The 25,035-nt window shown below is 39.5% G+C and overlaps 1 protein-coding gene across 19 annotated transcripts in view; it reads left to right on the forward strand.

The window, feature by feature from the left end:
• Positions 1 to 25,035, forward strand: part of KITLG (KIT ligand) — a 200,069-nt gene that overhangs the window by 9,752 nt on the left and 165,282 nt on the right. For 14 of the 19 annotated variants that reach the window (XM_064590810.1, XM_064590812.1, XM_064590818.1 and 11 more), the window contains exons 2-3: positions 1,389 to 1,515; positions 23,376 to 23,489. The exons of 1 other annotated variant lie outside the window; for it this stretch is intronic. In XM_064590810.1, coding sequence (XP_064446880.1) covers positions 1,495 to 1,515; positions 23,376 to 23,489 — 135 coding nt within the window. In that variant the 5' untranslated portion in view covers positions 1,389 to 1,494. Of the gene's footprint in view, positions 1 to 1,388; positions 1,516 to 17,195; positions 17,246 to 23,375; positions 23,490 to 25,035 lie in introns of those variants that run through there. 4 more of the 19 variants (XM_064590807.1, XM_045872881.3, XM_064590808.1 and 1 more) reach the window with 3 other exon arrangements.

Here is a 25,035-nt window from a genome sequence, read left to right on the forward strand (position 1 = left end):
GAAAAAAAATGCAAGTAAGTGGAAGAGCTTGGTTTACAAACCAAGCCTGTCTAATTCTAGAGACTAGATTCCTCCTAACCACTGCAATAGAATGCACCCATATTTAAGTGTAAATGTACGTATCCATGCGATCTGAAAGACCTGAGCTTGTGTGTGTGTAGATGATGTCTTTTAATCTTATATGGGCAAGACTGAGAGCAGGCAAAGTTGAGTGTCTGCATGAGGGACCAGTGCTTCTGACCACCACCTCCTCAGCACTACCCAGGAGTGTAAATGGTTGTGATGAGCAACAAGACTCCCGCAAGTCAGGGAGCCTGGGCTTGGTCACCAGCCTCTTCCACCCCTCTGTCCTTAGCCATCAAATGCAGGCCTCATCTGTTGTGAGGGAGGCCCCTTAGAAACTCTAAAAATGCCTTTTACTTTATGGAATTAAGAATTACTGCCAAATCCTTGGTGTCTTTCAAAGAAAATGATACTGGTTTTGGCAGAGGGGAGATTTTAAAATATTTTAAAATTGTGTTTCAAAAAATTTCTTGGGGGGAAAAAAGTGATGCATCAGGGATTACTTTAATCAGTTTGCTCTGACCCTCTTTCATGCTATTTTTGAAGACAATTTTAAGTGGCTGTGATCACATTAGAAAACTATTTAATAATAATGTCCTTATGCTTATGTCTGGCTTTTAAAGCCATCAGCCATCTAAGTTGTGACCTTTGCTTTGTAATTCCTTGTCAGTTCAGTCCAAGTGCATGAACAGTAAAAATCATTTTCTACCCTGATGTTTTGATTGTTTAAACAAATGACTGTCTGAGTACCCTTATGAGCGGTATCACTATGTAACTTAGTAATACTTTATTGGAAATTAAAGTGTTAGCTAGAAGGAATCATTTGAGAGGAGGTGAAGGAGACAACAGAACAGAGGTGTGATCGACCAAATAGACACCAGTTAGATGGCCTGCTTTGGTTGGCTAAGCACGTAATCCTGAGCCTCAGTTTCCCCAACTGCTGAACAGGCAGACCAATAGTACCTTTCTCAAAGGTGGTTATGAAGATTAAATGAAATAATCCACAAAAATCCCTTCGTCCAGTGCCTGGCACATTGGAAATACTAAATCAAACATTTGCTATTATAATGAGCACTAAACAAATGGTAAGTTTATCAGTATCAATGACTTCTCTTAATTGCAAAGTCTCCACTGTCAGCATGAAAGGGAAAGTTGAAGCCGTTCATCCAGATAAGTCAGGCTTCAGATTCACTTTAGTCCTGAATAATTTGATTGTTTTCATTCCCTACTTTAACAAAAATGGAAAAAGAGCTAAATGTGCATAATTATAATTGCAAGATAGTTTACCTAGGAGCAAAGTTACTTCTTTCTATCATGTGCCCAAGGTCACAGAGCTAATGCGAGGTAGAGCTGCTTTATGAACCAGGCGGTCTGGAACCAGAGTCTGCATTCCTAAACTCTGTGCTACACCTGGAACTGGAGGGACAGAACATGAGTCCTTTCCATGAATTGGTGAGTGATTTCCTATTTTCCCTACCTGGGAGGAGAAGTCATTTTCAGCATCAGCAGAAATATAGCCACTTGTCAAGGGAAAGTGAAAAGAGTTTTTGTGTCAGAGCTCCTAAAGCTTTCCCTCTGGCTTTTGATTCTAGCTTGCTGAGGGATCTTAGGTAAATTATTCAACTTTGCTTTACCTTTTCTTACCCAGAATTTTCTCTTCCATAAAATAATAATTCTTACCAGCTTTCCTTCCTGCCTCTCTCCTCTCTTTTCCTCCCTCCAACCCCATCCTTTCCTTGTTTTCCCCCTTCCTTACTTTTTTAACTTAGAAATAGTATGTTGTGTACCTGCTTTGTGATTGTCACTTGCAGAATTACACTATTATAAATAATTTTCAGGCTTAACACATTTTCCTACTATATTGTTAAGCACAAAATTATATGTTTGTGCAAAAGTGCTTGACTCATTGGCCTCAAAGATACTTGAAAGAGCACAGACTTTGGGGTTAGAAGGAGGCCCAAGTCCTAGCTCTGTTATTCACCAAGACTGTGTGCATGTTATTAACATTCTTTCTTTAGGCCTTGATGTTCTCATATGTATAATGGAGTATTTGGGTAATAGTATGCAGTTGGAAGAATACAAAGATTAAATGAGATAATATATGGAAGTTCGCTGACCCAGAACTGGTGTTTGATAGGTGGTATCTGTAATCTTTTGGGCTGTATTTTACCAGCAAAAGATCAGTATACATCAGACTATGTACTGTTTTGGTTTGTTCCATTTGTGTGGTGGCTATAATAATTTAAAAATCTGTTGTCATTGAAAAGCAGAGATTATGGGTGATTATGGGAAATGGGATTATGTAATGGTAAACTGAGATTAGCAAGGGGTCTGGATCAGGGTCAGCACCCTCCTTTGTAACTACGGATGCTGACATAGGTCTTGACTACCTCACAAGCTGGTGTGTGTGTGTGTGAGAGAGGGGTAATTACTAGAGTAGTGCTCTGTAGACTGTGCTGTTTTACTCAGGGGCCTAGGGTCATATTATTATTCTAAGCCTTGAGTGATTAAAAAATTCAAACTTTCCAAATCCTTAAAAGCTTTGTATTTATTAATGTCTTCCAGAATAAGCCTGAAACAACTTCATGTATAGTGTGTAGTGATAGCTTTGGAGACTGCTGGATCTGGAGTCACCTTTTCAGATTGGATGACTTTGAGTCACTTAATTCTTGTAACATTCTGATTATCTCATTTGTAAAATGAAGTTTCTAATAGTGTCTAATTCCTCAGATGGTTGTGAGGATTAAATGAGCCAAATACCCAGGCAAATGCTAGTTGCTTTCAAGCAAAATGCATTTTTGCGTTCAAAACATTTTTTTCCTGTGTTTAATTTAATACCGTGTCAGAATCAACAGTTTGGGAGTGTTTTCAGTATGAATTCAGGTTTTATTTTCTTGTAGGTAATTGTGTTTCAAGAGTAAGGGCTTGATTGTCCAGGTTAATCTTCAAGTAAGTTTTGTGTCAGTCAAGACAAATCTTCAGGTAAACAAGCATTACATTCTTTGACAGAACATGAAACCGTTATGTCCCTTTGATGGAGTGCTGACTTGTTTAAGCATTTGTGAAAGACTAAAAACAGCTCCTGTTTTCTGACAGCGTATAATCTTAAGGCAGTTTCTAGAGGTTTCTTGACTGAATCTTTGATCATTGCTACCTCTGTGATTAAATAACCAATCTAGAAATGTGTGAAGTAATTTTGGGTTCAGTTCAGAGTAGATCTAACACAGAAACTTGAACCAAGACTGTGAAACCAAGGAGCAAAATTTCTTTTAAATGCTAATATATACAACGTCCATTATTTTCAAACTCAAAGGAGAACAGGATGGAATCACTGACATACATTATTTTTGTTAAGTGATTTAGGAGGAGAGCTGGAGTACAAGGGATCTTGTACTTGCATCTTTCTCTGAAAATCTGTGTCCTGGCATTTGAGGGGTTCTGCAGGAACATCAGAACAAGAATTTGCTAACACTGAAGATCATGTCTTGGTTTTAACTATGTGGCGTTGGTGTTTTAGTCCCTCCAAGGGTGTCCATTTCATTATCTAACAAAACAAATGGTGATTTCTGTCATTTCAAAAGTTCTAATGCACACAATCTAGAGTGATTAGAGGAGTCTCACTATGTAACTACTCTGGTTAAAATCCTCCCCTGACTTTTCATTATGAGCAGGATAAAGTCCAAACCCTCAATGCACTATACAGAGTTCTCTGATTTGGTTGTTGCTTATTTCCACCACTCTGAGTGGTGCATTTTATTACAGTGTCATCTAATAACGTACATGGTACGGTGATGTACCTACCACACTGCACTTGGTCTTGAAGGTGCTGTGGGCCCTTCCTCATCCATATACCATTTGTCTAGCTGAGACAACCTCTCTTCTCAGAAGCCTTCTGTGATGTTTGTTTGCCCTTATTCTTCACTCCCACTCCCCTTGTGTTTAGTGATCTTACCATGTACTTCCATAGCATTAAAAAAAAAAATGGGGGTGCTTATGTGGCTCAGTTGGTTAAGCATCTGACTCTTGGTTTCGGCTCAGGTTGTCATCTCAGGGTCATGAGATCGAAGGCTACATCCTGCTCTATGTGAAGCAGGGAGTCTGCTTGAAATTCTTTCTCTCCCTCTCCCTTTGCCCCTCCCCCCAACTCACATGCTTGCGCACTCTCTCTCTCTCTCTCTCTCTCTCTCTAAAATAAATAAATCTTCTAAAAAAATCATACTGGACACCTGGGTGGCTCAGTCAGTTAAGTGTCTGCCTTTGGCTCAGGTCATGATCTCAGGGTCCTGGATTGAGCCCCACATTGGGCTGCCTGCTCGGTGAGGAGTCTGTTTCTCCCTCTGCCCACCCCCACTTGTACTTTCTTTCTCTCTCTCTCTGTCTCAAATAAATAAAAAATATTTTAAAAAAATAAATAAAATCATATAGTGTGAAAACACTGTACTGAAATTATCTTCTTACTTACCTGTCTACCTGGCTAAATTGCCTCATAATTGGTATCTCCAGTTAGTGGCTCAGCACCAAAATCTTGGTAAAGATTTTCTGAACCAAAGTGTGATTAGATGTAGCATTCCGAACACCTATCAGTATTCTAAGAGTGGATCTGGGTATTTATCATCTTTATGCCTGCTGACCTCAGTTGATGTCTGACCTCAGTTGATATAAGGAGAGTGATTTGGAAGGTGGGAAGAACTTTAGAACATTACTATTATGCATTGATGTCAATAAGAAATACATATAACGTACCCTCAGCACTGGCCCACACAAACATACATTGTTCAAACCTAATTCTGTTTGGAGAGAGAAATGGGCCACTTAGGTTTGTTAGAAGAGCATGGAGACCATGGATTAAAAAAAAAAAAGGAGGGTGGGCAAGTTGCTGGCCATCTTTAAGGAAATAATACAATAGGCTGAATGGCAAGTGCCAGTGAGTGTCTGCCAATTCAAGATGTGTAGAAGGTCTAAAAGCCAGAAAAGATGTTAGACCTAATGCTGTTGCTGATGAAGAAAATACACACTTTATCTTCCCCCAATTCTCGCCATCTATGAGAGTGGTAGTGTGGATATTCCTCTTTGCAGAAGAAGAATATGAGCTTGGGGAGATTGAGCAACTTACTCCACATCTTAACATCTCGTCAGTCTTCAGACCTGGTGTGTTTGCTCCTAAGCCTTTGCTTCATACCGGTCTTTGTCATCTTGTATTGCCTAGATAGGGTGTTTTTCTTGATATATAATAATAGTAAGACTGTTGCAAATAGAGTAAACAGATTCTTCTTCCACAGCTTACCCGCATTCAAGATGCTTCCTTTTAGATTTTCTTTTCATAGTCTGTGCTAGTTAATAGTCAGTGCAGTAGACAAGGACAGGGTGTCCTATAGATTCAGACACTGATGTGTATAATCTCTATCTAGGAAAGTGAGGGAAGACAAATATGACAATAGAAGCTTTAGATGGTTCAATTTGAGTAGTTAAGAATTTAAGACGGGGTGGTTAAGGAATTTAGCAAAAAATGATGTTTCAGTACTTAAGATCAAAGATCTATTTACATGTGGAGGAAGGTCAGAGAAGGAGTAATAAAAAGTGATGTTTTCACGTTTCTTCTGTGACGAGAATCCACCATGTTAGTGACCCAGAGAGGTAATATAACTGCTGTACAGTGCTGGAATAGCAATATATAGTGTACTTTAAAAACTTCCTAAAACTCTTTTGATGCCAAGTTTTCCAAGTTCTGAAGTTTGAAAGTGGGTAAACTTGTAGCGTGGTCTATTTCTTTTTCTTGTCTTTTCTTTTTTTTTTTTTAATCAGGTTGGCTCAGTTTGGGGCGTAGAACGAAAAAGTTAACATTTCTGGACCCTATAAAACTTCTCAGATTTTAAGTAATTACTGTATCACAAAGAGCAAAGTCTACCTCCTGCCCTAATTTGCAAATGAAAGCTCCAAAAAGTACCCTAAATGAGAGCTAACACACAAAAATTAAACAATGAAGTAGATGTGCAAAATTATTTGTGCAGATTTGGCACTTAAATCCTACAGCAGCCGAAGCATATCTTTTAAATTTCACTTAGCTGGATGCACTGCTCACACAGGCGTCTCTTCACTTCCTGAGGAAGTAGATCCCCATTTTCCCCCCTATGGTGAGAGAGTCTCTGTGCTACCCAAGCAGTCCCCCTGTTTACATTTATTCCCCCATCCTCCTTTGATTCCCCAGCAAAGCAGCTGCTTTGAAAAGAAGCCCAAAGGATTATCTTGCAATTGGCTACCCACTCACCCTCTTTCCTGACCCAAGAAGAAAGTTCCTTTTTTTTTTTCCTCCCGGCATTATTTAGAGTAAGAACTTGAGGGTTTAAAGAATATTTTTTCATATTCTTTTTTTTTTTAATAGGGAATATTATCAAGTAAGCTTCCAAATCCAACTTGAGGGAGAATTTTAGAACAGAAAATAGTTTACAGTTTACATTTCTTTTGAAGATGAACTCAGAATCCTTTTAAAAATTTTAAAAATCTGTGATGCCAATACTTACATCCTGTTACATTGGAAAAGATCTTCATTTTAATTTCTGTTGTACATCTTCCTTTCTCTACTGGATTTGGAGTCTCCTTCTACATAGTGGTATTATGGAAAATGCTAAGTATAATTTCATGAACATCATGGTGAAAAATCGCAGTAAAAGAGCCTGCCACTTATTATTGCATTTTCACACTAATAGGTACACCTAAAGCCTTTTGGGGGGGGGGGGCGGGCAGAGAGTGTCATTTGAGTCAGCTGATGAGTCCTCTGGCATGCAACTTTCTGTTTCTTACATCCAGGTCATGTGAGAGAGGAGCAGTAATAGTATGCCTCAGTTACTCTGAAGAAAGGTACCGTTTTTACTCTTAAGTCAAACTAGGAATGGATCTGGATGACAAAAAAAACCCACATTCAGTTCTATGAACTTTTTTTGGCCTGCTTTAGTAGGTATAAGTCAACCATTGCTTTGGGAAGCCATAAGATTAGCATTTAAAAGCTGAACCTAATGTCATCACTTCTGAACATGTCTTCTCCCAAGTGAAGTCCTTTTCTCCGCGTGTGTTCCCAGTGCAGAATCCCCATGAATATATATATTTTTTTAATTGGCTGCTTTAGAAATTTTGATCGATTGCAACTCATTGGGGAGACAGGGAGAAATTTATAGTTACCATATTCTGAATTCTAATTGAAGTACAGAGTTGTAGAATTCTCAGAGACTTCCATTGAACTTACTACAGCAAAGTACCTACATTCCAGATCTGTGGGGAGTTTTTTGTTGTGGTTTTGTTTTAATACCTGTTGGGTCAATAAGGGAAAGTAACTCCAAAATTGAACTTACCTAGTTCCTTTAGAGGGGGGATTCTGGGGACTTTACAGGCAGGTCAGCACTTTGGTCTATTATCCTACTTTGGCCACATCTGCTGGGAAAGGCATTTTTCTACTAGTTGTTCATTAAAAATTGTTTATTTAGCCCACATTGGGCTCTATGCTCAGCAGGGAGTCTGCTGGAGATTCACTCCCTTTGCCTCTCTCCCGCTTTGTGTGTGAGCTCTCTCTTTCTCTCTCTCTCAATTTTTTTTAAAGATTTATTTAGTATTTTTACTGCAAGGCACTGTGCTAGAGGCTAGAAATATTAATAGCAAAAATTATCTTGTTGCTGTGCTTCATGGAACTTACAGTCTACCTTTGGTTTTATATCCTAATTTACCATTTTCATGGAGCTAGAGAAGTATTTAAAGGCAGAGAGAAAATGACTTGAAGTTCAAACCAAAAAGCCTTTAGCTAATGTCCCATTTTGAATAATTAAGAGAATGTTGCAACATTCCTCAAACTTGTCGTTAGGATTTAGCAGTTATTGGACCCTAGAGGGAAAAGTACAACAGTGGTTTATGGCCAACTGATGAGTAAAACTCTTCTGTTTATCCTGTATTCATTCATCTAAAAAATATTTATGAGAGCCTTCTCTGTACTCAGCACTGCTCTACCCACTCTGGACAAAACAGTGAGGCACTGAAAAGTACTGGCCTTATCGTGCTCCAACTCAAGTGCAGGAGACAAATTATAAGCAAAACTGGTGGGTGATGTTGCAATTCTCTTGTGTGAATGTGGACACCATCTGCTGAGAATTGAATCCTACATTATCCAGACCTCATCTGTGCCCCAGTTCCTAAACCCAAGCTTGTACTGTAGCTATCATGGTCTGTTCTATAGAAGAGAGGATTTGAACTTTGTGGGTACTTCAGTGGCAATTTGCACTGCATGCAATCCACAAATGTGAAGGAGCATACACTATGAGTGAGGGGCAGCTCAAGGTACTGGAGATAAAAGTGAAGAACAAGAATAATACAATTCTCATCCTCACACCATTGACATTCTTTTCAGTAGGGACAGGTGATCAAAAAGTCTACTAATTGGATAATGAAGATAATTTCTGATGAAAAGTGCTTCAGTGGAAATAAAACTGTGATATGAGAACGTTTGGGGCTACTTAAGATAGGTCACCTGGGAAGGTTTCTCTGAGCAGGTGGTGTTCACACTGAATCCTGAATGGTGAGAAGGACTTGCCTTTGCAGAGCCCAAGAGGAGAAAGCTCACAGCAGCAAGTGCAAAGGGCCTATGGCAGGAATATATTTCAGGTGTTTCAGGGACAGAAAGGAGGCCGGTGTGGCTGTTGGGTCTGGTGGGGAGAGAAAGGGTTGTGTGCTAAGATATGAGCACGGAGGTAGGCAAGTTTATGTTAAATAGGGCCTGATAGGCCTTGATCAGCAGCCTGCATGTTGCTGTAAATGGAATAGAAGGGTATTCCGAGATTTTAAGCAGGCAGCAAGTGCTGTTTTATATTCCCAGAGAACCACGCTATTGTTAAGTAGCAAGCATGCAAGCAAAGGAGGCTATTTAGCGGCCCTTGAAAGCCTTCTGGGCAGGAGTGGAGCTCGTACTCTAGCAGTACAGGAGGAGATGGAGAAAGGTGAATGTTGCAAGATTTATTTTGCTGGTAGAACTAGGACGTAACAGCCTGGATGTGGAAATAGGGGAACAGGAAGAATCAAGGATGGGGCCCAGGGTTTTGGCTTGAACCACCGTGCTTCGAGTTTGGGGATGCTTGTGCTAAGTGTGGTTGGAAAGATTGCAACAACAATAACCATGGAAGAATGGATAGGGGTGTGCGATTTGTCCGGTACTATACCAAGTGCTTTCCAACTAGAACTCCTTTTTGCCCTCAACAAGCCTGGGAAGTAGGTTCTACGATTAGGCCCATCTTGCCAGGAGGAAACCAAAGCAGAGAAAGATGAAGTGACTTTTCAGAGGCCACAAGGCCGGTCAGTAGCAGAGTAGAGATTCAAAGTTGGGCTTCTCTGTGCATGAGTAAACACGAATGTTTTCTAAAACTGTCTTGAATTTATTATTGAAGCTCTAGTTGACTTTTGAAACTCTGCTGTTTAGGTTAACATTCACCCATTACCCAAACAGTTCAGCCTCACTTTTATACCAGGTCAAGATGGGCCAGCGTACTTTGGGAGAGCTGATCCAAATCCAAGCCCTGGGGGAATTTCACAACCTCTTTATCCTCTTCCTGTGCTGATCTTTAATCTACAGGGAGCAGAACATACATGGAATGTGACCTTTACTATTAATACAACTTTTAGTTTTGACTTCAGCATCTAAAAGATTAGTAATAATGATTAAATAACTATGGCAGTCATGTCATGATCTGTCAGTACCAGGCATCTTGTGGGTGCTTTACATAACACTGTCTTATTTAATCGTTTCAAAAACCCAAAGAAATGCTATCCCTAAGAGAAGACTGAGGCTCACAGAGGTTACAGCATGTCAGTGATGGAATTAGGATCAGAATCCATGTCTTTGCTGATGTTCTTCTGCTCTAAACATCAGCTCCAACAACAATGAACTTTCAGTTGGAATTGTCTTGTTACCAAAGGAACATGTCCTGGGCATGTCAAGGATAAATGCTTTGTTGTGCTTTAGGTAGCAGAATTACATTAACATTCTCATGGATTGCCAATCAAAAAATTGCTTTTTTTTTTTTTTAAGTTTAAAATGATGCTTATCTTACAATTTGAATTTTGGAACACTAATGCAAAATTCCTAAGGAAAGTTTAGACTAAGCTTTATGAGAAATAATTGCTTAATAACTTGGGTTCTTTTCTCCTAGTATTACTTAGGGTTTAGGTACATGTGGTATAATCCATTCTAGCTAAACAGAAGGGGAGATATAATGAAATGTATTTGATGGCTTATAAAACCACTAGAGGGGCCAGAAGAGGAGGCTGAGCTTCCAGAATCCTTTGGTCACCTAGAACCTAGTTAAGTCCACTGCTTCCTTTAAAACTGTTACAGCTAGTGCAGGAAGCTGTTACTGCTCCTGACTGAAGGGACTCTTTGCTCCCACTACTATCCGAGTGAGCAAAATGCATGCCCAGCATCCAGCTGTTTTCTCAGAAATATCCTTCCCATATCAGTCTTGCAGGGTTGTACCTGATTGGCCGAGTCACCTCTGCATCTGTAGCTAATTGCAAAGGAGAAGAAGTGGAGAATATGCTAGGAGAGGGCTGGAGTGGAATTTGAAAGAGCCAATCCACAGTATCCTCTACACTCACTACTCCTACACTGTTCATTACATTTCACTTTTCTTCTTTCAAGTTGATCTAAATCAGGAGCTTCTAATATGTAGCCCTTGAACCAAACGCAACTTTGTATACCTTTAGACCTTTCTGTTTTCCCTAATGATACAGTACCCCTGAGCTAGGACAGCCTAAAATAGCTTGTTTCAGACTTTAGAGGATACCTAAAAATCACATGGAGGGCTTGTTAAAAGTGTACATTCCTGAGATGTACAGAAATTTAGATTTTGTATGATGCTCAGGAATCTACAAACTCAGTAAACACCCCCAGATGATTACACACTTTCATCTAAAGGAAAGACAGCTGACTCCCTGTTTCAGTTAGAGCACTTTGAGTGAAAGGGGGGGAACATTTCAACAGTTTATTCAACTTAACCAAAGGCAGTTGGTGTGTCCAGCACACACTGAGTAATCAGGAATGCTTAGGCCATGACCTTTGCAAATCAGGCTTGCCATCTGATGTGATGTAGAAAATGATCAAGATTGTGAGTGTGCTTTAGCTCATGCCTTTAACCCCCACTGGTTCTGATGCTGTTTGGAAGCAGAGTACGAAGATTTCGTTTATTTTAATGTAGTAAAAAAAAGCCTAGGTGGGGAAAAAAACTCTGGCGATTTCCTGAGCTTGCTTCCTCAGATTAAGTTTTCTTAAAACTTAAAAGGCCCTGAGAAACCAAATTTGTCAGACTCCTGGTAGCTGATCTGACAAGACATCTGAGTACATTTAATTGCAACCATAGGAGAACAAAAAACACAAGAAGTTCTAGGAACTTCAGTCCTTCAGTCCAGATTCAGTACATGGGATCAGATAGCAACTGGAACCTACATTCATTTTTCCATCTCTCAGTTGTTCGGAATGCACAAGATATTGCAGATTTTGAAAAATTGCAGAGCTTTTTGATTTACCTGAGATTACACTTTCAGAAGTGAGTCATGTAGTTGAAAGAGTATAAATTAGAATTTGTTTTTATACCCTTTTTTTTTTTTTTGGAAAGCTACAACGCTCAAGAGTGCATATTGTGGTTTAATTTTAAGAGCAACTAATTGACATAATAGTGAACAACGCCATCCAAAAAGAACAAGGGCCTGTGGAGTACTGAAGGTGCATTTCAGAACTGTCATGATTTTTTTTTTTTTTTTTTGCTATGTTTCTATACTTTGGCCAATTTGGGGGGCCTATCTCCTATTTCCTTGAAAATATATTTACTCGCAAAGAGAATTGGCAACAAATATGTAAATCTAGGTTCAACATTAAACTAGCACCCGCCAATTTTCCAGAGTAGTTTGGTTTGTTACATAGCCTCCTCATAAAATTGATTAGAATTAGTCATCAGTATCTCCCTAGAATACAGTGGATTATACTGTTCAGGGGAAGTCTCTCCCTGTGTTTTTATAGAACTGCTATATTTTTGAAGAGCTAATGACCTATATTACCCTTGTTTCTAATGAAATAAGGTCTGCTGCTAGCGTAAATACTTCTTCTGTCATGTAAGTGTCTCACAAAATAGGAATAACAAAACTTGAACACCTAGGCCCTAGATTCTAGCCTGAGGTGTAGTTCGTTGCATGGATTTTCACACAGTGGTGAAGCCTCTGAGCTCACCTGGCTTTCAGTAGCCACAGGTGAGTTGTTCCCAGGCACAGACCATTTAAGAAAGAGGAAGGCTGAGCTTATCACGATAGCTCCACTGTTCTTGAGCTGCCTTCTTTTCTACTAAGACCAAAGTTAATACTCTAGCCTTTCCAAATTACCTGCTCTCCTTCCTTTTCAAGCTTTCCTGGTATATCCTTGAGATTCCCCACACTCATTTATCCCTGTGAACCCACGGTGGATGGATTCCAATTCTATCAGTCCCACAGAAATGATCCTCCTCAGTGTCAACTCCATGAGGTGTTTTCGGCAACCGTCAGGTTGACATCTTTATTTTTATTTTTTTTAAGATTTTATTTATTTATTTGTCAGAGAGAGAGCACAAGCAGGGAGAGTGCAGGGGGAGCGGCAGGTGGGGGGGGGGAGGCGTGGGTAGAAAGCAGGCTCCCCACTGAGCAAGGAGCCCAATGTGGGACTTGATCCCAGGACCCTGGGATCATGAACTGAGCTGAAGGCAGACGCTTAACCGACTGAGCCACCCAGGCACCCCAAGGCTGACATCTTTTAGTGCTTGTTTTGTTGCTCATACTTGCCCTTTTGTGCTTTCTTTTTACAGTGGCTGCAGGTCCCACAGTCAACTGATTTGCCTCTCCTGTGCTTGGCTTCTCATTGTCGCATCTATGCAGATAGTTCTTCTTCCTCCTTAGATGTGGTATCTGTCCTGCAGGGTTTTGGGTGATAATTTCCAATCTCCAGCTGCCACTTCTCTTACATATCCTGGCTCAGTGAAAGCACTACTTCTTACCCAGTCACCTAAACTGGAACTTGAGGTCATTTGTGATTCCTCCCCTTTTTACCCCACACACTTTGTCAGTCACCCATGTCCCAGTCTACTTCCATATCCTCTTGAACTTATCCATTTCCCTCCACTCCCACTGCCTCTGCCCCAGTTGATGACTTCAGTGACCCCCATGCCCCCCAGTCTATCCTTCATGCTGATGCTTGATAAGCCTTTCAAAAATAAATCTGATCTTGATACTCCTCTGCTGAAAGTCCTTCCAGAGCACCCCATGTCTCTAAGATAAAATCCAAATCAATTAGCAGAATTGGGAGGACCTCTGCCTTTCTCTCTAGCTATGTCTATTTTATTGTTTATTCCTTGAAACTCATTTTCCAGTCATATCATCAATGTGAAGTTCTATGAAAATGCCTTGTTTTCTCACTTCTGTGGGCACCTGCTCTTTCCTCTGTCAGGGGTCTTCACCCCTGCTCTCTCTGATTGGGTTAACTTCACGTTTGAAGAATAGGTCCTCTCCCAGGAGCTCTCTCTGAGCCCCTCCTTCAGTTCCCCTTTCCCAAAGTCAGGTTTAGCTGTCCCTCCTGGGACCCTCCCCTCTCTGCCTGTCTCCCTGCTGTGTTCCCTAGTAGTTTGAGCTTCCAGAGGCCAAAATCAATACCTTTGTCTTTATCTTACACACTTACATACTTATCAGGTGTTCCATAAATGTTTGTTAAATGTATAGGTAGCTCTTCTTAGAAATCTGAAAAGTACTCAATTTTGTTTTTACCAGAAGGAGCAACTTATACTTTATTTTGTTTGTTTTTCCTCTCCCTCTAGCTACGAAAATTTTTAAAAAGCTATAGTGAAGTATAGCTTGATTTACCTGTACTACTTGTTTACCCAGCCTAGTAATAATTTGACACTGTGACTTCAATCAAAAACTGATTCAGCCAAATGGACCTATATGCCATCCACTGCATAGGTATTTTAAATAAAATTGAATAGTTCATTAAATATAAATGAAGTCAGTTTTACTATCTGACTGGCCTGGTATTTTTCTTCCTAATATATAGTATAGGTCTTGGTTTAAACCCACTGAAGCATGTCTTACTCACCTGCAAACTCTGGTTGGTGGGAAGGTTACATGTAATAATATCTGCAAACTGCTCCTCCTATGTGTGGCCCTTAGTTAGATGTCAGTGTATGTGAGTCATTTTCCCTTTAAATAGCGTTTACATTTAGAGTAAGGACTGACCATCAAGGGTAATTTTTCTCATTTTTTTCCCATTGAAATTCTTGAATTTACTGTTTACATTAAAGCTGTTGCCTATCTTTTTATATTCAACAATTTATTTCTAGGTTGTTCAGTTTTCGTTAGTAGAGCATATTCACCACAGATTTTAGTGATCATCCATATTTTAGGATATTTTCATTTCATCACAAAAGGATCTACATGGAGAGATGTGGACGTGTATCTTCACAAGATTTTAGTGCACCAGTTTGGACTCGAAGAAGCTGGTTTGAGTTTCACTTAGCTATCCTGTTAACAATCTCCTGGTAGCAGATTTATTTTTTCTCAACTTTACTATTACATGTTTCCTTTGCCCCTTTGAGCTTATTGGACAACCACAAGAGAAGAATTTGAGCCTGTGTGGGGATGATTAGGTATTTTCTCTATAATGTGTAACGGTATATTTTTTAAAAATTAAACATCTGAAGGAAGAAGTCACGTAGAATTAAATGGTTCTTCCCTGAACCAGAATCTGTTGTTGGTTTACATTAAGGTTATTTTTGAAGGATGTTGTTCATATGACCTCAAAAGACCTGAACTCAAGACTAATTACTATACCTATATCTTGGTAACTTGCTTTCCTGGTTCTGGGTAGCGAAGCCAGTTGGCCCGCTTCCAGAGCACATTTGGGCTACAAGGGAACTAACTGCTTGCTTTGCTAGCTGGCATTCAAGATTAAAGCGAAGATGAATGTTGTTTTTGGCAGCAGCTGCTGTTTTGTTCGGGGCAGACCTAATACCACTCTGTAGGTCTGTGCATAAAGAAAACAAGCTACACAGACACTCCACTACCTTTCCGACTTTGGGAAGTGTGTAATGTGGGCCCTGGCAATGCATATTTTTAAAATCGCTTCTCAAGTTCACAGAGAGAAAAGTTTGGTTTTTGTCATTGTTGTTGTTTTCCTCCAAGTTTAGAAGCTTGGAATTTTCTGATTTCTCAAACAGCATTTGTAACCCTGATGTACTTGGGCTACCTGCATGTCCGTTTGTACTAAAGGAAAGAAGTGTGCAAAGCAACTTCTGTGATAACACACACATGTTCAGATCAAGTAAATAGTTTGCTTTAGAGGGACTTTGAAGCTCCTTTTCCTGGCATGTGGCTTTTTATTGTAAGGAAGGTTCTTAGGTTCAGAAAGAATTGATGATTGGGTGAATTTCCCACCGGGGTCTGCCGACACTGGTTCTCAACAAACATGAGCCACCGGTAAGACCTTTGCCTTTCAGGGTCTCCAGCCTCATCTTCCTGTAGCTTTCCCCCATCTTCTTCAAAGTATCTTTTCAGTACTATCTGCCACCGTTAAAACCTCCCAGAAAAAGATCTGCTGTATCTGTCATTCATAATGGAGGATGAATGTTTGTCACTTTTCTTCCCTCTACCAAAACTGTTTCTGTCATGTGGCTTAGTCTAACAACACAACCACATTTCTTAGTCTTTTTTTTTTCATCATGTAAATAATGTAAAGGCAATTTTTAGCAGTGAAGGGGTTATTGGAATTGTGTGTGATGTGGGGAGTATGTGGGGGACACTTTTGACGCATGCCTCTAAATAAAAACATCTAGAACTGCCGACAATAAGATTAGTTCAGCGTGTCTGTGCAATGAAAGGTTATCATGAAATGAGAGGTTATCACACAATGAGCGTGACCTAGAGAGAAAAGTTGTACTATGCTAAAACAAAGTAGCCAAAGAAAAATGTCATAGGCAGAAGCAGAGAATGTTAGGGGGGGAAAAAAAAGTGAGATGATTGCCCAAACTGAAAAGATACATTTTAGAGCAGAAGTCACAAACACAGGGACATTTTGCTTCAGCATTCTATCTCCGATAGGGTGTGTGCATGAGCACACCCGCCCACATTTAGGCACCTGTATACCCTTGTTGGAGTTTCCAGAAATTAGAGAAAGAGGAAGAGAGAGAAAACAAAGATAAGTATTTTGGTGCTACACAGAAATACCTCACTTAACTGGAAGTCATTTGTTAACTGACACTACGCTAAACACAGTTGAGAACAAAGAAATAAATTGAAAAAAGCTTCTGAATCCAAAATCAGTGTCAAAATATCCGTATACTAAAGGTCATACTCTTTGTTCATGGAAGATTGACTCTATAAAGTCCTCTTGCCTATTCAGTTTGAAAAGTCCTTGTTTCCCTGGTTTCCTTGACAATCCAAAACCCATAAACCACACAACAAATAATTGCACAGCACCTGTAGTTTGAAAAGTTTTCATTTGATCCTCACCATTACTCCATGAAGTAGGTAAGGCAAAGATTATTCTTATTCTCATCTTCTACACTGATAAACAGATGCTTCGAAAGACTAATTGGCTTCTTTGAGGTGACACGGTAAAGGGCTCAAGAGGTTTCCGGGATCCACGTTCTGCTCTCTGCTACCGCCGGTTTTCAAAAGCATGTGGTTTTTTTTTTTCTTTCTTGCCCATGGAAACCTTTGTTCAAATAAAATCTTACCCAGAAGCATGAACAAATAAAACAGAAAAAAACCAAGCTGCTTTGCTTAAAGCAGGGGTTGGGGGCCCAGAATACTGACAGGGGCAGTTTATTTTCCTTACCAGGAAAGCTTGGACATCACAATGCTATGCCATTCATCCATTAATTCATTCAAAATTTCTTGAGCTCTTAGTTTTCTATTGCTGCTGTAACAAATTACCACAAACTTAGTGACTTATGAAACAATAGAAATTTATTAGGTTACAGTTTTGGGGATTCAGAAATCCAAAGTTGGTGGGCTTACTGAGCTAAAATCAAGGTGTCCGTGGGACTATGTTCCTTCCTGAAGGCTCTAAGGTAGACTTTGGTCCTTGACTTTTTCAGCTTCTGGAAGCCACTGGCATTCCTGGACTCCTGGCCCCTTCCCAGCAATGGCAAGTAAAGTCCTTATCATGTCACATCTTACCCCTTCTTCCCTTACTGCATTTCTCTAGCCAGAGCTAGAAAAGGTTCTATTTGTGAGGAGCCATAGGATTCTTTTGAACCCAGGGAATCCAGGGTAGTCTCTCCACCTCAAGGTCCTGAGCTAAATCACATCTGTAGAGTCCATTCTGCCATACAAGGAAAAAATTCACAAGTTCCAAGAATTAGGGCCTGGCCATCTTTATGCCATTACTCTGCCTATCAAATCCACCCTCCATGGGCCGTGTGTTGTTTGTTGCTATTGAGACTACAGGAGGCTAGAAATAGGCATACTAGCAGTAAAATATGTTGCAAATATTGACCTGACAGCCTGGGAGAAACAGGTAAAGTGAGACACCAACAAAAAATAAAATTTGAAAAACACTCTCTCAAACAAATACTGTACTTTGGAGCTACTTAGAGAAAGGCGGTCACCACTACATACTTGAAATGCTTTCTCCCCCTACCCACCTTTATTGAGGTATGAATGACAAAAATCGTATATATTCAAGGTATACAGTGTGATGTTTGATATAAGTATACATCACAAACTGACCACAATCCAACTATCACCTCATAGTTACCCTTTTCTTCTGTGTGTGGTGAGAACACTTGAGATCTACTCTCAGCAAACTTCAAGTATATAATATAGTCTTATTAACTATAGTCCCTGTGTTGTACATTAAGTCCACAGAACTTATTCATCTTATAACTGAAAGTTTGTACCTTTTGATCTAGGTCTTCCCCAGCCTCTCGTAACCCCCACTCTATTCTACCCTGTTACCATGAATTTGACTTTTTCTTTTCTTTTCTCTTCTCTTCTTTAATTTTCTTTCTCCTTTCCCTTTCTTTTTTTTTTTATTTTTTTTTTTAGATTCTACATGTAAGTGAGATCATACAATATCTGTCTCTGTCTGGCTTATTTCACGTAGTCTTTTATTTCATGAACCTGAATCATCAAAAAAAGTAAGGTTTAATACTTCTACCCACTGTTTAAGAAATAAAGGAAATGTGTGTACTACATATTAGAAAAATGTCTATAATCTATATAGACTAATACTGAAAAATTGCTTTTCTATATAAAGAAGTAAGCTCTGCATTTCAGCCCTCTCCTCTCACGTGGATACTGATGAGGGACATTACTCCCATGACTCCTCCTCTGTTCTAATGTTTAGTTATGCCAGAGTGAATTGTTGTTACAAAAGGCGAATATCCCATACTACTAGCTAAGTATATACAAAAATAAATTACAAGTTTATGTAACAGCTTTGGATGAAATGCTTCAAGAAATAGTTTGTCAGAGATGTGTGACTGTATTAGCAGATTTAATTTTAGCCCTAGCCAAATAGATTCCTATAAAATGAGCAAAATCCTATCTTTACCGGTGTTTGTATATAACTGATGCAAAAAAAAGGATATGGAGGCTACCCTGGTGAGATTATTTTGCAATTATTATAGATGTCTGTATTAGAATATTTGTTAAAACTGTGATAGAACATATATGAAAAATTATGGTATCCTGAAAAATGTAGACTCTTCTTCTGTGGCATGGATTATGGCACATACTTGTGTCCACATGCTTAATATCTGAAAAATCACTGAAGTTTTGGGGCTGTGCTATTTGGAGCCCTGACCAGTGATCTGACTGCTTTGTGGGAATGCTGTGACAGTATGGGATGGAGGACAGGATTTAGAATTGGACAGATCTGTTTTTTATCACTTAGAAGTCCAAATCCTCTGTAGCTCAATTTCTTCATCTTTAAAGTGACAATATTTGAATAAAATCTTAAAAAAAATTTTTTTTTGTAGAAAAGGCCACCTAGGTGGCTCAGTGGGTTAAGCGTCTGCCTTCAGCTCAGGTCATGATCCTGGGGTCCTGGGATCGAGCCCCACATTGGGCTCCCTGCTCAGAGGGGAGTCTGCTTCTCCCTCTACCCTTCCACCTGCTCATGATCTCTCTCTCTCTCTCACTCTCTCAAATAAATAAATAAAATCTTAAAAAAATTTTTTTAATAAAAAAATAAAATTAGGATATATGAAACTTAAAGTTTGTGATAAGATATTCAAAATGTTTGGTACATAATAAATGTTCAGTAAATGGTAGCCATTATTCACTGTATTGGTGAAACAACACCAGCATCTGCACTCACATTTTTCAACATCCTGTCTGATAGCACTGATGAACTGTACATGCTCTTATTTAAAGCCAGGCCCTGTGATTGACAGCTGGATCTTACCCCTTCTTGCCTTTTCAAGAACGTTGTTCAAGAAGTTGCCTCTCTTCTAATCCACATCGCCAGCTACACCCACCTGCTGCGTCATCCACACAGGCATATGGACAACCTGATGTTTCTACCGGCTTACAGAGAGAACTCGCCCCTCGCCCCAAGTCCTTGCCAATTGCTACCCCACTTTGTTTTTATTTATTTATTCATTTGTCTGTTTGCTCTCCTTTGAAGGACAACTCTTTAAAAGAGCTGTCTACATTCACAGTTTCTAATTACTCTCTTATGTTCTCTTAAACTCATTCCAGACTGGCTTTTTCCATAACTGCTTCAGTAAAAATGTTCTTATTAATGTCATCAGTGAGCTGTATCCTGCCAAGTCCAGGGGTCAGTTCTCGGTTCTCCTCTTACTTGACCTATTACGAGTATTTGACATAGTTTGACCTCCTCCTCCAGGTAATTTTTCTTTTTTTAAACTTGGCTTCCTCCTACTCCTTTGGCTTCTCCCTCAAGCTCCCCAGCTCTTTTGTGAGTTCTAAATCTTCTCTCAGACCTCTTCCAGTTAGAGCACCATAGGACTCAATTCTTTGTTCTTGTTTCTGTCTGTCCTCACTCCCTGGATGGGTTCATCCACTCTTTTGAATGATGAATAAATTCCATTTATACATCAAAGGCTATCATTTATATATCTAGCCCAAACTTCCCTTCTAAATCCAGATTCAAATATCATGACCTCTAATATCCTCCCTAAGGTATCTCAAAGACATTTCAAATTTAGCACACTCAAAATTCAGCTCCTGATCTCCCCTCCAGGTCTTCTCTACCCTGAGCCTTCCCTATATCAGTTGATGGCAACACCATCCTTCCATTTGCTCAAGCCAAAATCCTTGGAGTCCTCTTTGACTCTTTGAAATCACATTCCAACTATCAAGAAATCTTATTGGCTGAGCCTACAGGAGATACAGAATCTAACCACTTCTGGTCAGTGCATTGCTACAACCCTTTCTTGCTTGGATTGTAACAAGAGCCCCTAACTGGTCTGTTTCTACCTATTGCTACCCTAAAGTTGGTTCTCACCACAGCAATCAAAGTGATTTTTTAAAAAAATATTTATTTATTTGAGAGAAAGAAAGAGACCGAGATAGCGACAGAGAGCATGAGTGGGAGGAGAGGGAGGAGAGGCTCCTGCTGATCAGGGAGCCCAACGTGGGGCTCGATTCTAAGACCCTAGGATCATGACCTGAGCCGAAGGCAGATGCTTAATGGACTGAGACATCCAGGTGCCCCCAACGTGACTTTTTTTTAAAGCCTTTTTTTTTAAACAGTTTTAGGTTCAGAGCAAAATTGAGAGGAAAGTATAGAGATTTCCCCTATGCTTCCTGACCCTACACGTGTACAGAGTGGTATATTTGTTACAATTGATAAATCTACATAGATATATCTTAATCATCCAAAGACCATAGTTTACACTGGGTTTACTCTTGGTGTTGTACCTTCTATGAGTTTGGACAAATGTACAATGACATACCTACCATTATACAGAGTATTTTCAGTGCCCTAAAAATCCTGTATTCCACCTTTTCATGCCTCCCCCTACAACCTCTGGCAACCACTAATCTTTTTGCTACCTTTTCCAGTGTGTCGTAATAGTTGAATTGTAGAGTATGTAGCCTTTTTGGATTGGCTTCTTTCATTTAATAATATACATTGAAGTTTCCTCCATGTCTTTTCATGGCTTGATAGATGGTTTCTTTTTACTACTGAATAATATTCCATTGTCCAATATACCACAGTTTATTTACCACCTACCAAAGAACATCCTGGTTGCTTCCAAGAAATCATTTGCACAATTTAGTCTTCATTTAAGTCCAAGGGAGACAGTGCTATGAAGAGTGTGACCCCACAGTGCTGAAAGGAGCTTTAACCAAACTTAAACCGGGATTACTGCTAAAATAGAAGATCACATTGGTAAAACAATAAAAAAAGTTTGAATTTTGTTTACAAGCCACTATTATCTATGTAGGTAGCATTGTAGTCTCAGAAATTTCAGTAAATGATAATCTTCATTTGGTCCAGTATAATATCTAGTTAGCATGTAGGTATTAGTGGAAAATAATCCATTTTGTTGTTGTTGTTGTTGTTTTGTTTTTTTAAAGATTTTATTTGTTTGACAGAGAGAGACACAGCGAGAGAGGGAACACAAGGAGAGGGAGTGGGAGAGGGAGAAGCAGGCCTCCCGCCGAGCAGGGAGCCCGATGCCAGGCTCGATCCCAGGTCCCTGGGATCATGACCTGAGCCGAAGGCAGACACTCAACGACTGAGCCACCCAGGTGCCCCGGTTTTTTTTTTTTAAATACATGGCAGCTACATAAATAGGGAAGATTTCTAGCCATGCGCAGATGGACTTTGTGTAATTTTAAGATGCCATAAATGAATATTAACTGATAAAAGAGCTCTGACATTTTAAAATATCTTCACATCTCCATGCCTCTGCTCATGCTGTTTGTCTTTCCTGGAATTTTCATCCCTTCCTTGTCAACTCTTACAAACTCCTCCTTATCCTTCAAAAGCCAGCCAGAGTCACATTTTCTCTCTGGCTTTTCTTGGCATGGTCTTCCTGCCAAGGGTTCTCCTCCTTAAGGTTAATTGATTAATTGCTTCCTCCTTTGTGTTCCCAAAGCATTTATCGCAGAGTGTGCATTTTATTTATGTACCTGCCTCTGAGTTGCAAGGGCACCTTCATCACCTTTGTTTCTCTAGTGACTGTCACAGTCCCTATCTCATAGTATCTGCTCAATAAAATGGATTTGAATTTGAAGCATTAGACCATTTTTACCTTCATCACTGATTCATCCAGCGAATATTTATTAAGAACTTTTAATATGCAAGGTGCTGTGTTATGGGCTCTCAAGTTACTAAAAAAAAGAGAATTGGATGCCCAACTTCTTAAAAACCTCAAATATAATAAGAAAAAACAAGTCCTGCATAAAAGTAACTGTAAGACATGGTTGTGTTATTTTCAAGGAGAGGTATGTGTAAGAACATGTGTGTAGGCCTCACGCTAGGGTTCAAGAATTTCTTCCTATTCACTAAGGAAATGTTCTTCCATAGCAAATGGTTAAAAAGCTGTGAATAGGGGCGCCTGGGTGGCTCAGTTGGTTAAGCGACTGCCTTCGGCTCAGGTCATGATCCTGGAGTCCCTGGATCGAGTCCCGCATCGGGCTCCCTGCTCGGCGGGGAGTCTGCTTCTCCCTCTGACCCTCCCCCCTCTCATGTGCTCTCTCTCCCTCTCTCATTCTATCTCAAATAAATAAATAAAATCTTTAAAAAAAAAGCTGTGATTAAAAACTGGTTCATTTGATGTCTCATAAAAGGTTAAATTCTCTGCTAGACCTAAAAATACATCTCTCTCCCTCACTTTGGTGTACTGTCCTACACTATTGGATTTAAAACACTGCTCAGGTTTGCTGCTACTTGCCAAACAGTCTACACTTAAAGTAGAGAAAGTTTCTTTTGGTGCCTTGAGGTATGAATTTTATGCATTCCTAATTTTTAGAAAACACCTCAAGTGGTAGATCCTTTATGTGTTGCTGCACGTTCATTCCTAATTCCCATTAAGAAATTGGCTCTAGAATGCTTTTGACAAAAGTTAACAGTAATGGCATAGAAATGAAAACCCCAAACCACATTTTAAGGACAATTTTTTAAAAATTTGGTGAGCATACTTCAATTACTCAACACTGAATTGTATTTAAGCCAGTAGCATTTTTTTTTTTAATGTAGATTGTCTTTTCCACATTATGATATAAGATGTAAGAGCTTGAGTGATTGCAGATGTTAACTGGTCATCACCAGCAATTTTTCTGTTTTCATTTAGACTTGGATTATCACTTGCATTTATCTTCAACTACTCCTATTTAATCCTCTGGTCAAAACTAAAGGGATCTGCAGGAACCGTGTAACTGATGATGTGAAAGACGTTACAAAATTGGTAAGTAAGGAATGCTTTCAATAGCTGTGGGGTTTTTTTTTCCTTGTGTTTTTTTGAGAAGATTTCATTTTTTTCTTGTCCCAAGTTAGTATTTTTCCAAGACAAAGAAAGAAATCAATGAGTTATTCTAAAGGGTGTATAGAGAGCAAGTAGGGAGATATTACGATGAAGGAGAATCTGTTGGTAAAATCGGTAATATCACTGCAGTGACTTTGTTTCTTTGCTCATTTTTTTTTTCTCGGTCACAGGCAGTGAAGGACACTGGAGAGTTCTCTGTGTGCTGATGTGGTAGCACTAGCTTGTTCCCCATTATCTCTGTAGTGGGTTTCTCAGTGTGTTTTTTTTCCCCTCCATGCCTTCCTTCTCTTCTCTAACAAGCCTAACAAAAAAACCTGAGATAGCCATTCTCCCGTTTCCAACAGCATGAAGACCCCGTCACATGTGGGTGGGTATGTGCTCCCTCTGGGAACATAGCTGGAGAAGTGATTTGTTACCCAAATGTTGAACAGACTCATCTCCCACATTTGTCACATTGGAACTCATCCCTCAGCAAAAGCCATTTTACACCAGTGCCCCTTGGTCATGGCTAGCTTCATGCCATGATTCTCTTAAAATGCATACCAAGGAGAGAGAGATAATACAGCATCTGGAATGCATTCTACCCAGCTCTCCTGATCTAGGGGAGATTTTACATGCCCATTTGAGCTACAGTGTGTGACTTCAGGATGAGCAAACTTTGAGAAGCATTTTTTGTAAGTGCCTGGTTCAAAATTGCCAAGTGGAATTCTGTAATTTGAAAATTGTCTAGAGAACAGATGATCCGAGCATAGGGAAGAAATAAGGGTCATGAAATGGAGAAAAGAAAGAAAATTATATTTGTTGAGATACTTGTTTTCCCTACTCTTGATATATATTTTCTGGTTTATGTTTTATTTGGGGTTTATAGCCAAATTTCAAAACAGAAGTTTAATTCTATGGTCAGAGTCTTTCTGGCTTAGCCTCAATGCAGTTAGTAACACACACACACACACACAGTTTATGTGGATTCCATAGAAGGATGTCTACAGGGTCCAGGTTTAAAAAGTATTCTCTGATCAGTAGCTGAAGATACATCAACATGTTTTATTTGAGGGGCTGGTGATCAAAGCAATGTGGCATTTGCCTGCTATGTGCCCATCTAGGTATTAAGGATGAGGTAAGGAAAGTTTTTGTTTTTTTTCAAAGATTTTATTTATTTATTTAAGAAGCAAACACAAGCACAGGGAGGGACAGAGGGAGGGGCAGAGAATCTCAAGCAGACTCCGCATTAAGCACAGAGCCCGATGCGGGGCTCAAAACCTGAGATCATGACCTGAGCTGAAACCAAGAGTCAGATGCTCAATCAACTGAGCCACCCAGTCACCCCTGTTTTGTTTTGTTTTTTTCAAAGACCATAAAGCATAGACCTCTTCCTCAAGTTGCTTATTAATCTGTGACCCAAGAAACTATACTAAAAAGAAAATATATGCTATATTATAAATTTTATATTGGTAAAAGGCACTCATTG

Source organism: Mirounga angustirostris, unplaced genomic scaffold (assembly GCF_029215605.1).
Source record: "Mirounga angustirostris isolate CCGP_5_RB_7025 unplaced genomic scaffold, mMirAng1.0.hap1 SCAF_5, whole genome shotgun sequence".
NCBI lineage: Eukaryota > Metazoa > Chordata > Mammalia > Carnivora > Phocidae > Mirounga > Mirounga angustirostris.